At 36.4% G+C, this 16861-nt stretch overlaps 1 protein-coding gene across 8 annotated transcripts in view; it reads left to right on the top strand.

Moving 5' to 3' along the window:
• Positions 1 to 15287, top strand: part of LOC135216786 (baculoviral IAP repeat-containing protein 7-A-like) — a 62465-nt gene extending 47178 nt beyond the window's left edge. For all 8 annotated transcript variants that reach the window (XM_064252273.1, XM_064252272.1, XM_064252269.1 and 5 more), the window contains exons 2-6: positions 3147 to 4191; positions 4430 to 4609; positions 6081 to 6226; positions 6461 to 7367; positions 13655 to 15287. In XM_064252273.1, coding sequence (XP_064108343.1) covers positions 3504 to 4191; positions 4430 to 4609; positions 6081 to 6226; positions 6461 to 7367; positions 13655 to 13848 — 2115 coding nt within the window. In that variant the 5' untranslated portion in view covers positions 3147 to 3503 and the 3' untranslated portion in view covers positions 13849 to 15287. The remainder of the gene's footprint in view (positions 1 to 3146; positions 4192 to 4429; positions 4610 to 6080; positions 6227 to 6460; positions 7368 to 13654) is intronic.
• The last annotated feature ends 1574 nt before the right edge of the window (positions 15288 to 16861 follow it).

The following is a 16861-nucleotide window of genomic DNA, read 5'->3' as shown; positions in this document are numbered from 1 at the left end:
GAAAGTGTTGGACTGACACGGCCTCCAAACAAGCAACAGGAGTAAAGCCGCCTATGGGAAAAGGAAATCGCCTCATCATTCTTCATGCAGGAACGAAAGAAGGCTTTGTCGAGAATACTGAATTATTTTTCCAAGCAAAAAATGAGTGATTATCATAAGCAGATGAATGCTGCAGTTTTCGAGCAATGGTTTTAAAACCCAGTTGTTACCCATCATCCTCCCGAAGTCTATAATTGGTGCTTAAAAAAAAAAAACCCAACAATTAATTAGCAATTTTGAAAATGGACATTGCATAAAAAACAAAAAGAAAAGAAGAAGTAAAAACATTATCAGTCAGGGAACGCATCACTAAATGGTCAAGAGATTAATAAAAGATGTGACATCAGCATAATATATTAATAATGTAATGTAAACTGTCTAAAATGACAAATAAAACAACCAAACTGCCCTAAAATCAGGTGGAAAGAAGATTTAAAACAAACGAAGAAACACTTATGATCGCCAATTACTGGCCATAACAAAACTGTCTAGGATTTAGCGAACTAACAAGAGGTAATAAGGCAATAATGCAACATACTAACAGTCCAGGATGACAAATAAAAACCAAACTTACCTAATAACTGGCAAAAAGTCACACTGTAGTAATAAACAAACAAATGACCAGCTTGACTGAGTCCTTAGTATGCGCAAAAAATAAGTGAAATGATAACATGCAACATCCAGCAGCAAGTACCACTGCCAAACTGATGGTATATCACAAAATATCTCTATTAATCCGTAAAACAACACTGTGGATCACAAGGCATCTCCTTTTAGTCTTATACTATTAGCATTTAACTTTTTTAGAAGATAACTCATGGTAAGTTGAAAATTATTAGAACACTGATCACAAGATATCTTGGGTTTAACCTTTAATAGATGGATATGCTCACATGAGTAGCCATAAGAGGTTTTGGGTGATTAACGCATTTACTCATGTGTGAGTAACAATACTATGCACCATTAATTTTTGGGTAATTGCCACCTGTGGTACGGGTGTAAGAATACTACTACCGTGTCGTAAAAGACTACTAAAAGGACTGCTGCCTTGCAATTTACTTTAAGTAAAAGGCTAGACCCATCGCCAATAACTGTTAAAACTGCTGCCTTGCAGGTGGACTTTTTAGTTAAAGGCAAGGCCCACCACCAATAACTGGTTGATGACAGCAAGGGCATGCGGTCGTAAAAACCCCTTTGCCAAATAATAAACCATGGAACAGAACTTGGCGCCATAAATAGCTGCATTTTGGTTAAAGGCAGTTTTCACTTATCATCACCCTGCCAAGAATGGAACCCCTGCTGATAGATAACCTGTACTGCCTTTTTTGTCTTGCATGACGTCTTTTTGTAAATTTGCTCTTGAATTGAACAAGGGGTTGTTGTTGGTTTTAGTTATCTTTTATGATAGCATATCGGTTATAAGTGTTATTTTACAAAGAAATATTAGAAAAAACATGTATAAATCCAAGAAAGTTACTGTATCTTTATTCTCGGTAAATTTTCATAAATATTTTCCAACAAATATGCTCAGAATTTGTTACTAACTTTATTTCTTATCTGTTTTGATATTGTGTGAGATGTAATTATAATTTTACAAATTATAATAATTTTACTTATGTATTTGAAAAATCATGAGTAACTTTGTAAAATTTACAATTCTTGTGTAAAAGAGGCTCCACAAGGGCTTGTAAAGAGTAATTTTCAACTTATTATGGAAGGTAGGGAAAATTTTTTAGAATTTTTCCTGACACCGTGTGCATTTTCCATTTATGTGCTTTTCTTAAATTAGCCAATCTCAAGTTTTGCCAGCCCGGAGTGCTACATATCGATTTAATTATCATTTTGCTAGAAAATCCGAAAGAAGTTTTTCTTTTCTTTTTTTCTTCTTTTTCTTTTCTTTTTTTTTTCCTTTAATGGAAGTTGAAAGTGAGTATTTACGCTGTTTAGGGGGCCTCTTTTACAAAAGAAAAGTAAAATTTAGTAAGTTGTAAATATTTTTTTCTATGATTTTATTTTTTGTTAAATTATAATTACAGCTCACACAATATCATAACAGATAAGAACTGAAATCAGTAACAAATTAAGAGTGTATATTGTAAAATATTTACTCAAATTTACAGAGATGGGGAGATGCAGGAAGTTTTTTGGAGGTGTACATGTTTTTCCAATATTTCTATGCAAAATTACAATTATAACAGACATCATATCTTAAAAGATAGAAACTAAAACCAACAGCATATCCCTGTGAATATTTATGAGCAAATAAAAAAAAGATGTTATGGAATAGAGAGGTGCAATTGGAGCAATTCATCTCTCGTCAAGTCATGAACAATACTGGTCCCCCTGAGATGCCCACTGCTTGAACTGAGCCAGTCTAAAGTTGCCACTCGTCATTTATGGGCCCTTGAAGTGATGGAACCTTATTTACCGTTCGATTCATCCAAATAGTATGGCTCGTAATATTGATACTCGCCATGAGTTACCCCATCCACCATCCAAACCTGTTATTGATACTCTTGTAATGGTGCCCATCCATTAATGGTTAAAATCATACAGGAGACATTTCAGCTACAACATGTCCTTCCTGTTTCCTTTCTTTGGTTGTGCTGTCCAGCTGCTCTTACTCATCCTCTTTAGTCTTTTGCCCAGTGCAAGGCTTGACAGCCCAAATTTCTACTCTAGTCTTGTATGTGTATGTACAGTGTCATGTATGTTATATTTTTATTTAATGTTTAAGGACATTTAATTGTATTAAGCTTACAACTAGGCTATCATTTGCTATAATTTTTTGGAAATGCTTGTTGATTTCTTTCATTTCTCTTTATATATATTCAGGTGTAATATCTGCCAAAAGTTCAGCTCATAAGCAGAATGGTTAACATACAGTCTCTAGAAAAAAATGGCTTCAGATGGTCAAGCATATGAGAAAGGCAAACATTTCGTGTTACCTAATACTCTATAGTGATTGTTCAGTAAAGGGGGAAAACTTATCATGATTTCAAAAGTTCCACCATGTGCTTTTTTTGGGTTTATCATTGTTGAGATAATTCATGTGTATGGAGTAATTTATGAAGAAAATAATCTTTTCTTTTCTTTTCTTTTTCCAGATAAAATGACCAGTAAATGTTATGTGCTTCTTTGGAGTGTGAAGAGTCATGTTTAGTGTGGCTAAGATTTCATAATTGTTGTTCCAAAAGGTGTAAGAGGTGGAAAACTGTTACTTTCCTCACAAAGGCTTGTGATGCTTTAGTACATAGAATACTGTTCTATCATTTATATAAAAGCAAGTTATTTGGAAGAATTTTTCATGAAATTAATTAAGCCTAAAAAGATAATAGTTTAAAAAGTAGTTTGTTTACTTTCTCAGGCCAGAGAGAAGTTTGTGTTTGTTTTTGTTTTTTTATTTAACCGAAAAAGTAATTGTGCATTGTGTCCAGTGTTTCAACAAAGATTCTAAAACAGCAATGGGAGACATCACATTTGATTCCCACAATTTATCAAGGGAATCTTTTCGTCTTGAAACCTTTGGCAGCGACATCTTGAATGAAGTAAAAGATCAGTTTGCAAGAGCAGGGTTCTACTACACACGAAATGGATCAAAAGTCAAGTGTTTCACTTGTTATTTGGAGGTTGATGCAAGTGAGGTTAACCCAACTGATGATATAGTAAAAATGCACAAGGAAAAGCGACCAGAATGTCGATTCATCATGAGGTTTGAGCCTGACATGAATGCTAGATCCAAGAAGTTCCTGTCCTATGACAGTCTTCGATACGAAAAGGAGCGTTTGGAAACCTTTATAGAGTGGCCCATACCATGGCTTTCACCAGAGAACCTTGCAGCGGATGGATTTTATTACTTGAGAACCAGTGATCACTGTGCCTGTGTTTTCTGTCGTGGGATAGTGGGAGCTTGGGAAGTTGGCGATACCCCAAGGGGTGAACACCATCGTCACTTTCCTCACTGTCCTTTCATAAGAGGACAGGCTGTTGGTAATGTTCCCCTAAATCACAGTGCCATTCTGGATAAGCTACCATTAGATGGGGAAGAGTGCCCAATGCCTCCACCAAGATGTGAATATGTTCCTGACAAGAGTGGAGCTACAGTGGGGTCAAGTTCAGGACGACACATGCCAGGATCTTATGCAGAATGCAGTAAGTACTGTTGCATTACATAAATTAGATAAATTTATGACAAAGAAGTTATATAGTAGTCTTGAAAATTACATCATCATTGCCCCATCTTGCACAGGTTTCAGTGATATACACAAGGCTGTAATTTCCTTACATGTTGGTACATTGCAAATCATATAATTTACCCCAGTTTTTCTTGATGTAGTTTTTTTTTTTTTTTTAGCATATGGTCTTAATATATTAACTTTCTCTTATTCAGAGGGGCCTGGCAAGAAGAATGACAACATAAATTATGATGAGATTGGACTTCGTCAGTACACTGGTCCTAAAAGGAAGGATTTTATCACCGTTGATAGTCGACTAAAGAGCTATAAGAAGTGGCCAGAGCGAGTGGAGCAGAAACCCAAAGAAATGGCTGATGCTGGATTTTTCTATTGTGGTAAATATATTTATAATTTGAAAATTAGTCAATAGGTTAATTAGACTTAGTGCTTTGCAGTGATTTTTTTTTTTTACTAAGCTTTCTTTGGATATACATATATATACTATTAGTCAAGTATTATTATCATCATCATCATCATTATTACGGATAAAGCCCAAGGACTCCAAAAAGGGATGATGAAATTAATAATTTGAGAAAAAATAACTGTTAATTACATATAGAGTAATAAGAAAGAAAAATAACAAATCATGGATAGAAGGATTTGGACCAAGGCTCGTCTAACTAGTATATTATTTGCACCAAGGTTGGTCTTTTGATGTTCATTATTTGCATCAAGGTTGATCTTTCAAAGTTCTTTTCTGTATTTGCACCGAGGGAGGTCTCCCAAAGTTAAAGCTTTGGATGACACGACTCGAGGAAAGAAAAAAATTACCTTGGCTGGAGTCACAGTCGTGTATTATACTTCTTTCCATTTTCAATAATTGCAATCAAATGTCTTGTTACAAATTATGGTGATAGTTTGCGCTCTTTCTATTGATCTTGTCATATCTTCAAGTCCAAATACCCTAAGGGGGTATACGATCAAACCAAGATTACTATTGCTCCTAGGGCACAGATTAAAAAGGAATAAACGCAGTCACTTCCAATGAAGTACAATTGGCAGTGTGGGAGGAAACTCCTAAAACAACTAGAAGGCTTGGAAATAGTATACTAGTCAAAAATATTTATTTTCATGCTGGTATTAGCATGGATATTGATCTGGTGACTGACTTTTAGATTAAAACTGACCATTCTGCAGGTTTACCTAATGTTCAAAATGGTAGTGTGGTATGCAATAATTACATAGCAAGATTGTTCATCCTCAAGACCAGGAATTTATAGTATTGAATTTGGAGTTCTTTAGGTTTTCAGCAATGTATACCCTGAACTTGATATATCATATTTTATTTACAAATCGAGAAACAGTACATGAGACTTCGATCCTGGTGACATGAAAACTATATGAATATAATACTGTTCATTATGCAAAATTCTGTTGTTATTTTGCTCTAAATTTACGCAGGTACACACTTCTGAAGGTTATCCTGGTACTAGAAATCCTGTAAATGATTGAATATTTGTCACTGATACCTAGTTTTGAAATAATGTTTAAAAACTATTACTGGCATATCTTCTTTCCTAAGTATCATGCAACATAAGTGAGATAATAGAATGTCAGCTAATAGAATTTCTTTTAGATGACAAAAAAGTTTTGAAAAACTTTTGGAATTTTATGTAGTACATACCTTCTAGTCCATTCCTGTTGGTACATTTGTACTGCTTCCAGACTAAAGAAAAGATTGCCACTAACAGCAAAAGGCCTCATCAGGTCAAAATGAAGTAAGACTTCTGGAAAGGTAAATTGTTCTAAATTGTCTCACCTTGGTAGGTTCTTGTTTAGATGTTGAGAGTTCAGCTTCAATTCTAGGGTTGAGTGACCATGTCCGATGCTTCCATTGTGGTAATGGACTTCGTAACTGGGAAAAGGATGATAAGCCGTGGGAGGAACATGCAAGGTGGTATCCAAACTGCAATTTTGTCCTCCTTTCCAAGGGCCAAGAGTTTATTGATAAGGTAACCTATATGTTCTTTTCTCTTTTGGTAGCATGTAAATTATAATTTTGTCATGTGACATTTTGTTAATTACTGGTCAGTTATGTCTTATAAAGTCTCTAGTTTTCTATGTAAATTATAATTTTGTCATGTGACATTTTGTTAAATACTGTTCAGTTATGTCTTATAAAGTCTCTAGTTTTCTAATGCTAATCCTAATATTTGCTTCTTTTTTTCTTCTTCTTCTCTTTTTAGGTTCGATGTGAAAAGCCTCCTTATTTGCGTTCAGTAGCAGTCAAGGGCAGCAAGCCCCAAAAAGTTGCAGCTTCAAGTGGAAAGTTTAAGCCAATTTCAGAAACTGATTTAGATCCCCTGATGGAATCGGACATTATCAGTGCAGTGAAAGACATGGGCTTTTCTTTGGATAAAATCAGGTTGGCTCTTCGTCATAAATTGGAGCAGACGGGAATGCCGTTCTTAAGTTTGGAGCCTTGTATTGAAGCAGTTTTTCAGATTATGGAAGAAGAAAATAGGCAACAATTACAAGGTGCCAACAGCACCACAGTTGAAGATGAAGCAGTATCTCGGCAGAGTGACAAGATGCAAGCATTACATAATGAATCCCAAAGTGGTTTAGATGAAGTTACCACATCTAGTTCTAACATAGCTTCTGCAGGCCCATCACAAACCTCTGAAGGTGCCTCACCACCTGTTATTGTATCAGAGTCAGCGGCTCCAGTTATTGATCAACAAAGCGAAGCAGTTGGATGTCCAGCAGAATCCACTACTATGACATCCACACCAACATCATCATCAGCTTCAGTAGAACAATCTTCCAATACCACTGTAAATACAGCAGTGTCTTCTGAGGCTGCAGCAGAATCAATGGAAGTAGATGAAGAGCCTTCTGATCATATGGAATCACAGGATAATAGTCTGTCAGAGCATCCTGTTTCAGAGTCAGAAAATTTACCTGGTACTGTAGTAGCTATGCAAGAAGCAGATGAAAGAATCAGTGCTGCATATGAAGTATTAAAACCAGTACGTTCTGGTCCTTCATCCCTTGAAACAGAGAGTGAAAATGGAAACAAAACGGAGGAGAATACAGAAGGGCAAACTACCCCTGTTAAGAAGGATTCTGTGTCAGCATGCCATCAGTCACGTAAGCACCTCTGGAGTTCTGTTTTTCTGACTAAATGTTAGATTTTAGTCATGTATGACATCAAGAAGTAAGGTACACCACCAAATTTTGATATCCATGGTTCCAAATCCTTGCAGTATTGTCTGTTCCAAACCATCTGAAGGATACAACATACAAGCTATAAGCAATTGTGGGCAGCTAAGACTTAAATAACTTTCGAAGCTTATGAGATTTGAATCAAATTAATATATTGATGTCTAATGTTATGCTAATCTTCTGCCCTTTAAATTCAGTTTTATAATTTTCCTTTGCTTTCCTGCCTTAAAGTTACTTCATATTTTACCTGTAATACAAACTATGGGTATATGTTTTAATGAAAACATTGGTATACCTGTACTTAAGATGATGTAGTTAATGTAGTTCATATCAGCCCTGAATTCTTTGGTGTGCTGTGCTGAAAGCTTTGTAGTCATTGCTGTAGTTCATTGATATACATATACTTAAAATGTTAAGAAGTGTCGTGTTTGCATGAAATCCATTGGTGCTCTTATACAGTGGGCTCCTGCTTATTTACAGTTCTGGATTCACAGCTTCTCCGATTTGCATATTTTTTCTATGGAACCTATGTCCACATTATTCCTGGAATTTTTCTTCGAGAAAGTCACATTTTTGTGACAATGCATTTATGTGATAAAGCTACTAAAATAGACATTGTTCATATACGAAACAAACCTTCTGTCTTAACATTAGGATAAATACTCAGTGCTAGCTGGAAACCGGTAAAGGTTAAAATAATTGTGTACACAAGGGACTATTGGCATCTTTGCTTGGTCACGAGACATGTGGAGCCACCCACATACCCCTCTAACTCGTGACCCTGTTAGTTATTTTCTTACTGCCTTTAAGAGAAGATGTGCTTTGCCTCCGTCCTTTTAAAGCTGGTTTAGTTTGCCCCCTGTTGTTTGGAATTTGTTGTTTGGAATTCCCGGGCATGTGAACCTGAAGCCTTCTCATGCTTCGAGACTTCCTGGATATCACAAGAAGCAGATAAACTCCCGGATATTTTCTTCGACAATTTCGACGTCGAGGTACTCATCATGCAGTAAGTCGTAGGTGCAGAAACTCTTAAGGTACAGTTAATTCGTTGCCTGTGCTTTGGAATATCATGTATTCATATGGATTGCCTGTAAATTCAAAGATTGAATGTATCAGGATGTGCTTTGGGAAGTAATTAGGACTGATTGTGCTCTTTTCCCTGCAGGGAGAGGTGTGCTTCGCCATCTTGTTTTCGTTCCAGATATGTAGGCAGAGATAGAGATGATGCAGGTGTGCAGTCAGCGTTACGCTTCTCAGGAGAACCAACCCAAGAAGGACAGTTGGTTTGCTATATAACGTCAAGCTGCCATCCAGGGTCCCACATGATGGATGTCCCTTTAGGTTGTCAACAGTCCAGTGGTAGACTAGGTCACGTAGAACGTGAAGGTGGTAGACGTAAAGGAACAGGCCAAACAGAGGTGATCAGTCATCAGAGGAATACGTGCCATCTGGCAATTAAGAACATATCTGTTAAAATGGTCGTGACGGTTGGTCTGTGACTGTATCGAAGCTCAAATTGAGCAGTGTTAAGAATGTTTGTCTGTTCATTGAAATTTGAGAGTTGGTTCATTGTTATGACAAACCACTCTCAATTTCCTGTATATAAATAAGGTTGCCCAGAGGTCCTTGGACACAATTTCCATGGGTCCTTTGGTGGCTGCTCAACAAATGGTGTAACTCATCCAGCGCCCCTGGCGGGTCAGTTGGTATCTTGTCTTAAGATGATGGTATGAATGTGAAATGGAGGAGATAACTGGCCTCTTTCCTTTTCAAATTTCTGTCTCCTTTACTTTGGGCAGTAAGAAGAGAGTACCATCATAAGCTGGAATGGACAAGATACAGGTGAGTGGAATAGCCATACTGTTAGGGTTAGTATCAGTAAGATACCTATCAGTAGCAGGACATTCCTCTCTTTAGCAAGGGGGAGAGGAATAATGATAAACTTACAGGAGTGGATGAATTGTTTTGTTAGAAGAACAGATCTTATCTTCCTCGGACGCAATGAACTATGACATTGTGTAGAACCCAGAAATCTGACTCTGATATTCATATATGTCTTAGATTCTGAAATACTGCTCAGTTGTTTCTTAGAATTCTGCTATTCAGAAAACTGATCAAAGGTGGCAAACTCTCAGTTGGTTAATAGTACCTACCTCCCACCAAAAGTAAGTCTATCTTAATGTTAAGACCGAAGGTTTGTTTCGTATGTGAAAACCACCCCTCTATCAACTAACCTGGGTTGGAAGAATAACTAACGGGGTCACGAGTTACAGAGGGGTGTATGGGTGGCTCCACATGTCTCGTGACCAAGCACAGATGCCAACAGTCCCTTGCTTACACAATTATTTTAAACTTTACCAGTTTCCAGCTGGCACTGAGTATTTATCCTAATGTTAAGACCTCAGGTTTGTAAGTTATGAAAAATATAAATTGGTTAAAAATTTGTCATGTTGTAAGCATTTTTAGAGTGGGTCTTTGGTGTTTGAATTTCAACTATTATAGGGCGTTTATAAGTATCTTCAAAAGACCCTGTGGTAGGGTTGTAAGAATACTACCACCATAGGTCCTGCATGTCATAAAAGGTGACTAGAAGGAAAGCTGCTGCCTTGCAGAAAAAGTCGAAGGCTAGGCCCGCAGCCAATACCTGTGGTTGATGACAGCAAGGGCATGTGGTCATAAAAACTTCTTTGCCAAATAATAAACCATGCCTGATATTGTAAGGAAAGGCACATCAGGCAACCAACCTCTTAGTCTAGGGATAATGGTGGGAAAGAAGAAGTTATATAAGTGTCTTTAGGGGGGGTGTCAAGTATTCACGGATTTTAGCGTTTTGCTGGGGGGGGGGGGGGTTTGCGATACCAACCCACCCACCCCCCACCACCACCCACAAATCCCTGGTGTCCAGTGTACAAAGTTTTGTGAGGTTGTGCAGAATCATGTCGACCCTGCAATTCGTTCTTATCCTTATAGTACAGTTGACTCGTTATCCGCGTTTGATAATCGTGAATTTGGTACAACGCGATAACAGTAAATTAAACTATAAATTTCGTAAACAAAAAATCGCCGAACAACGCAAGTCTATAAAAAAAAATTTAGCGTGAAAAATTGCTGAACAGCGTAGTTCAAAACCCAAAAATTGCGCTTAAAACTGTGTGTGCATGTTGTTAAGATTCCCCGTTGTTCCAATAGTGCTCTGCGTATTTTGTTTATGAATTACCCTGCCGAATAATTAAATAGTAAACTTAAGAAAGGCCAAATTACAATCTCCTAACTTCCTTACTTCCATATCTTTATGCCATCTTCTAAGTTAAATAAGTTCAAAAAGTTCAAGAGAATGATGAAAGTATTGGTTTAACGTTATACATGTTGCATAAATATGTACAGCTATGAACAACCGAATCCAATAAAACAACATCAGTTTTGCTTGTATTTCAACCATTGTACAATAGTAAACAATTACTCTAGTTATGTTTTAAATGATGTTATGTAGAATAGGATGGATATAATTTTATGTAATACTGTACTTGCTCCGAGTTCATGAAGGTAATACGTATACTGTTAAAATTAAACTGCAAGTTGTAGCTGAAGCTGATTAAATAATATTTAGGCATGGATAAAACCCCCAAACTTTGATATGAATTCAAGCACAATCATAGATAAAGCTTGGAGAAAATTATTTTAATCAAAACTGCTGGGCATGATTCAAAGAGTTCATTTCACTGTTGTTCACACCTGACTAAAAATAACTTAAAGCTTGTTTTACAACGAAAACAAGTGAAAATAATAAACGGAATCGCTTTATATTTACGCAGTCTATTAACAAAAAATAATTAGTTCACAGTGAGACGTATTAAAGTAAAATTTCGGCTTAAAAACACGTCGTACAACGAAAAATTACTTTGTTTCATATAAGTGATGGTAGCTAGATATTCATTTATGCTAACTAGGAGCGAGAACATTCTCTGAGAATTGAGTTGAACACCAAAATGAACTCGTATTTGCCATCAGCTGATTTCCAAAACAAAACATTGACTTGCTATGTTAGTATTTTATAATACGATAATATGAGGATACATACAATATTACTGGATAAACCGAAGTAGTGTATAACTAAAAAAACTGTAAAAGATGCATACTTATTACATTTGTATATTATAATTATACATAGCTTTCAGCAAGCCTGACACAGTTCAATTATGCCGAAGTCGGACCGAATCTGATTCTTGTCTCTTCAATTTCTTTTCTTACTGAATTATTATTCGATCTGATTCTCATTTAGTGTTCAATTTCTTTCTGTACTGAATTATCATCTGTCAGAATGCATTGAACCTCCAGAATTAGCCAATAATAATTGAGTATACTGAAGGGTAGGCTACTGTACATGCATTCGATTATCATAGTGGACGAAATTAACTGATATCAATAATTACTATACCATATAAGCATAAAGTAACTATATTTTGTAGGCTAGGTATATATGAAAAGATGGTACTAATTACCCTAGTGTAGGCTAGGCTATATTTGAGATATAATTTTGTCAACAAACGATGGGTTTTTTTGACAAAAAAACCCAGTCTAAGTAGGAGAATACCTGTACATATATTAACCAGGTTCCCAACCTGGGTAATCTTAAATCCATTTTCTCTCTCTCTCTCTCTCTCTCTCTCTCTCTCTCTCTCTCTCTCTCTCTCTCTCTCTCTCTCGTCCTCTCCCTCTCTGGGCTCGTCTCTCTCTCCTTACTCTCTCTCCCTCCCCTCTCTCTCTCTCTCTCTCTGGGCAGAGTCATAGATCAGTCTAGTACACCACGAAACCATTAGTTAAGTTCCCATATCAATTCCCCTTTGTTCCAGAATCGCCTATAAAAAGACAGAACATATCGATAAGCAAAAGATTAAAAAAAGCAGAATAAAAAGGGTCAAACGAAATAGAACATCTTTGAAACAATATTCAAAATACAGTCTAGCCACCCTTTTGGCCAAAGAATAAGTATGTTTACCCATTCAACACAGATTATACACACTTCACAAAAAGTATTATTACAGAAGCCATCGTTGCTCTTCGCCGACTCTAGCAATCTCCCATCTTGGTTACCTTACTTTCTCATTATGTAGGGAAGAAGCTCACACGCATGCACGAACTCTCACTCACTGTTCACGCCCAAGAAACCGCCCCAAACTAGATTCATAAGGCACCTCTGTATCAAGCGCCCGTGCATAGAGACAGGATGTGGCACTGATCTGCTTAGATAGCGACTTTGGCATCGCGCCACTCGAGAAAGGATCCGCTAGCACTTCTAAAGCTTGTCACTTCGGGCCACACTGTTTCCAAGGGGAAGCTAAACTGATGACCCCTACATTCTAGGAATGTCACAACCCATTGCGTCATCTCACTCAGAAAGAAAAAATACAAATCGCATTCACAACGGTGTCTTAAATTGTCTTAATTATATTCCCTGTTGCACATATTTATTTCAAGTTCAGTACAGTGCAATTAGGTAATGTATAAATAAAACTTTGGCATTAGGTCTATATTACATTGGTTTACCATTAATTCTTATGGGAAATATGTGTTTCATAACCGCGATTTTGATATCGACGACCATTTTCGGAAACTAGGCGCGGATAACGAGTTGACTACTGAAAATTATCCGGCTTTCCTCTTCTCTCTCTCTCTCTCTCTCTCTCTCTCCTCGGAGGCCAATCTCTCACCGTCCTCTCTCTCTCTACTCTCTCTCTCTCCCTCTCTCCTTTCCCCCCCCCTTCTCTCGAGTTCAAGGTTATTTCAAATTGTGTCAGCCTACAGTTGCATTGATGTATCTTTTGCATTTTATCAGTCATACTTCAGCTTTTCTTGTCCCAGTTTGAATCTTTCGAACAATTTAATCCACCTAGTGTAGAAGTTTGACATGGATGTTGAGTAATTCATAATTTATGTATTCCACAGTATTGTTGTATAAACCTATTTTGGAATTACACTTGTAGTAAAAAGTGTTTTTCCCCATCAAGTGAAGTTGCTGTTTCTTTTTGAAAGTCAAAGGGATTTGTTTTTACCCTTATTAGAATTGTGTGTCTGGCATCTGATTGTTTTAATCATCCAGTTTTTTTTTATATAATATAGTATATATATATATATATATATATATATATATATATATATATATATATAGATATAAGTATTCAATCTTTACTAACAAATTCCCTTGGGTTTTACAGATAAGGATATTGCTGGAGAGTTGGAAAGGATTCGTGAGAGCAGAACCTGCAAGATCTGCATGGATGCTGAAATGGATGTTGTGTTTTTACCATGCACTCATATGGCTACCTGTTCCAAATGTGCTGTTACCATGGAGCAATGCCCAATATGTCGTTTGAGTATTAAGTATACCATTAAGCCAATTTTTTCTTAGCTCTCTCCTCTACTTCTGTGATAGGATACAGAGGAGTGTATTTTTTAGTGAAAAGAGTAGGAGGATTAAGGCAGAACTTTGTCCTGTCTTCCCCCCCGATGGTTCAGGACTTTGACGAAGTGGGGGGGCTTGCGTGGTACATAGAAGAACTGAGCGATGATGGTGGGGTAGTTTTCTACCTCGGTAGGTCCAACCATACCCTCAAGGTTAGTTCAGAGTACCCAGACAAAGACTGGACCTCTTGTTATTTCTACTATATGTAGTAATTTCCTTTCTTCACTTCTTGATCTCTTAATATATGTACTGTCAACTGCTACTGCCAGGAGTATAATTATTTGCATTTACTCCTAGACACCATAAAAACACCATTCACTTTGAAGTTGGAAAGGTCCATGCTGCAATTCACACTGACGGTTCCAAATTCTATATTTCTCTATTCTTCCAAACAGTCATTTAACCTAAATGTATCTCTGAACTAACCAACCTTGATAACATGGTTACAAACAGGGTCGTGAGGGTATGACTTGGCCTAGTTGAGATAGAATATAAAACGAACATGGCTGCTGTGGTTTCATTTGAAATACAAACCGCCAGTCTTCTAAGAATGTATTATATATGCTTTTCAAGGGCAGTGAACTATAATATTGTCAATAAGTTGCAGATGTATTTTAGATTTGACAATTGAGCATATTGCTGTAAAAGGAAACCACTTTATATAGCACTTTATCTTTAAAAAAGAAAATAATAAAAGTTACAAAGGCTGTGAATGTGTTTGGTAAAGTGTAAGTAAATTGTATAGTGATCCTTTTGTTATACTCAATTCCTGATTACTTGTGTTGGCAGATAGTCAATTTAAATTTTCATTTTAAAAACCAGTTGTAAATATCTGGCTGTTGCTTAGGATTTTCACGTTAATTATTGAGCATTCATTTATAAGTTTGATAGAATTCTTGGAAAAAGTGCAGTCATGTTTGTTGAAAAATCGTATTCATACTCCACAGCATTGCAAGTGCTTATTAATGTATTCCATTACATAACTTATTATGTATTAATAAGGTAATGAAATTTTTTTTTTCTTATCCTCCATCTTATTGCCAAACGTAGTATTTTTACTATATTAGTAAGAAAAAGTTAAGTTGCCACAAGGCAATTAGCAAGGTGCTACAATGAAGTTGGTAATAGGTATCCACGAAAGTAAACTTTTCATGTTTAGTGTTTAACATATAGTTATGAGTTTTGTCCTATTTGCTTGTGTATTGGGAACTTCATAGTGAATAGAATATTTTTATTGTATATTTGATGCATTATATACTGAATGTATTTTAATTTGCCTGGAATCTGGGATTTTGTTACGCTATCAGATACAGATATTGTACATTGCTATTGTGTGAACTGGGTACCTCAATTACACATCATTTGGAAATAAACACTGTGATAAAGTGAAGTTTCATTGTTCCCATATGAAGACCTTATTGTAAATGGGATTACGAACAAGGTATTTATTATGTGGTAGTCGATAAGGCACGTGTTTTGAGCAATATAAACATTTTTTAACACTGTACGGATGCCCATTTCTTAATCATGAAAAGATCTAATTCCATAACAAATTGCTCATTCACAATATTAGAGAAATGTGACAAGTACAGAATAGTAAGATAGCAGTTCATACCCAATTTAAGATCACAGATCCACTAACTGGCAGTACCTTGGACCCCTTCCTGCAACAGCTATTGTTCCTTTTTACACTACATGTCATATTCTCTTTCTTCCATCTTACTTTCCACCCACTGCCAACAATTGGTTCAAAGTGCAACTGCTTTGAGGTTTTCCTCCTGCTTCACCTTTCAAACCTTATTACTGTCGATTTCCACTTCAGCACTGAATGACATAGGTCTGAGTGATTGCCCTTTGGCCTAAATTATGCATGTATTCAGTTCCACTAACCTGTTGGAGGATCGAATACTGCATTTGAATACAAGTAAACGAGCAAAATCCTTCCTTGTACAGTAAGCTTCAGATTCTCACTAATAAAAACTAGGTATGCATGGTTGCTTACCATTTTCTTTGAAAATTTTTCAAAAGACTATTTCAAGTATAATTGAAGATACGTAATTGTACAAAGGCTTTTTCACTTTAAACCAAAGTTCCTCAAAAATGTGAATTCAGTAGCAATGAGTGATTGTAGGCAACTACTAGTTGGAATTAAAATGACTGTGTTTACTTGGAAGGATTTGCTTTATATTGTACATGGTCAAACTTGAAATGCTGAACATACCAGTTGTGCTATAGTAAAATTAAGACATCGGGTCCATAAAAAAAAATTTATAGCGCCTCAGTGTCGTGTCGGTATGGTATTGGCCTGCCACCTCGGTGGCCGCGAGTTCGATTCTCGGGCATTCCATTGAGGTGTGAGAGATGTGTATTTCTGGTGATAGAAGTTCACTTTTGACATAGTTCGGAAGTCAACGTAAAGCCATTGGTCCCGTTGCTGAATAACCAATGGTTCCATGCAACGTAGAAACACCATACAAACAAAAAACTGGCCCATCAACTCTCCATGGAAAAGACCGCAGCATTGTGTGGAAAAAATAAAGAAATTTAATGATTAGGCATCACCATGTACCCTAAGTCCAACATCAAGGTTCTCGGGTATAACTTTTGAAGACCCCCAAACTGAGGTGTTTGCATAGGCCCTATATTAAAGCTAAAACCCATTAAATTTGTCTCGCAAATGGGGAGCGAACAGACCAAATTTATCATTCCTGTAGAGAGCTGCTGTTACCCTCAGATACAACTTGTAAAAAGATTTAAATCTTCCCTAAACTTTTATCGAAGTCGAAATTGGTGAACTACTACTTAGCTCATTCAATGTAATAATGAATTGTGCAGTGAAAACACTAGCAAGTGATTCACCAACAAAAAAGATGACCATCTATAAAAAACTTTCGTTACCTTTCTCAAATTATTATTATTATTATTATTATTATTATTATTATTATTCAGTAGCTGAAAC

This window comes from Macrobrachium nipponense, chromosome 6 (assembly GCF_015104395.2).
Source record: "Macrobrachium nipponense isolate FS-2020 chromosome 6, ASM1510439v2, whole genome shotgun sequence".
NCBI classification, from domain to species: Eukaryota; Metazoa; Arthropoda; class Malacostraca; order Decapoda; family Palaemonidae; genus Macrobrachium; species Macrobrachium nipponense.
The sequence above is the reverse complement of the archived record's forward strand: the minus strand, read 5'-3'. Positions and strand labels throughout refer to the sequence as shown.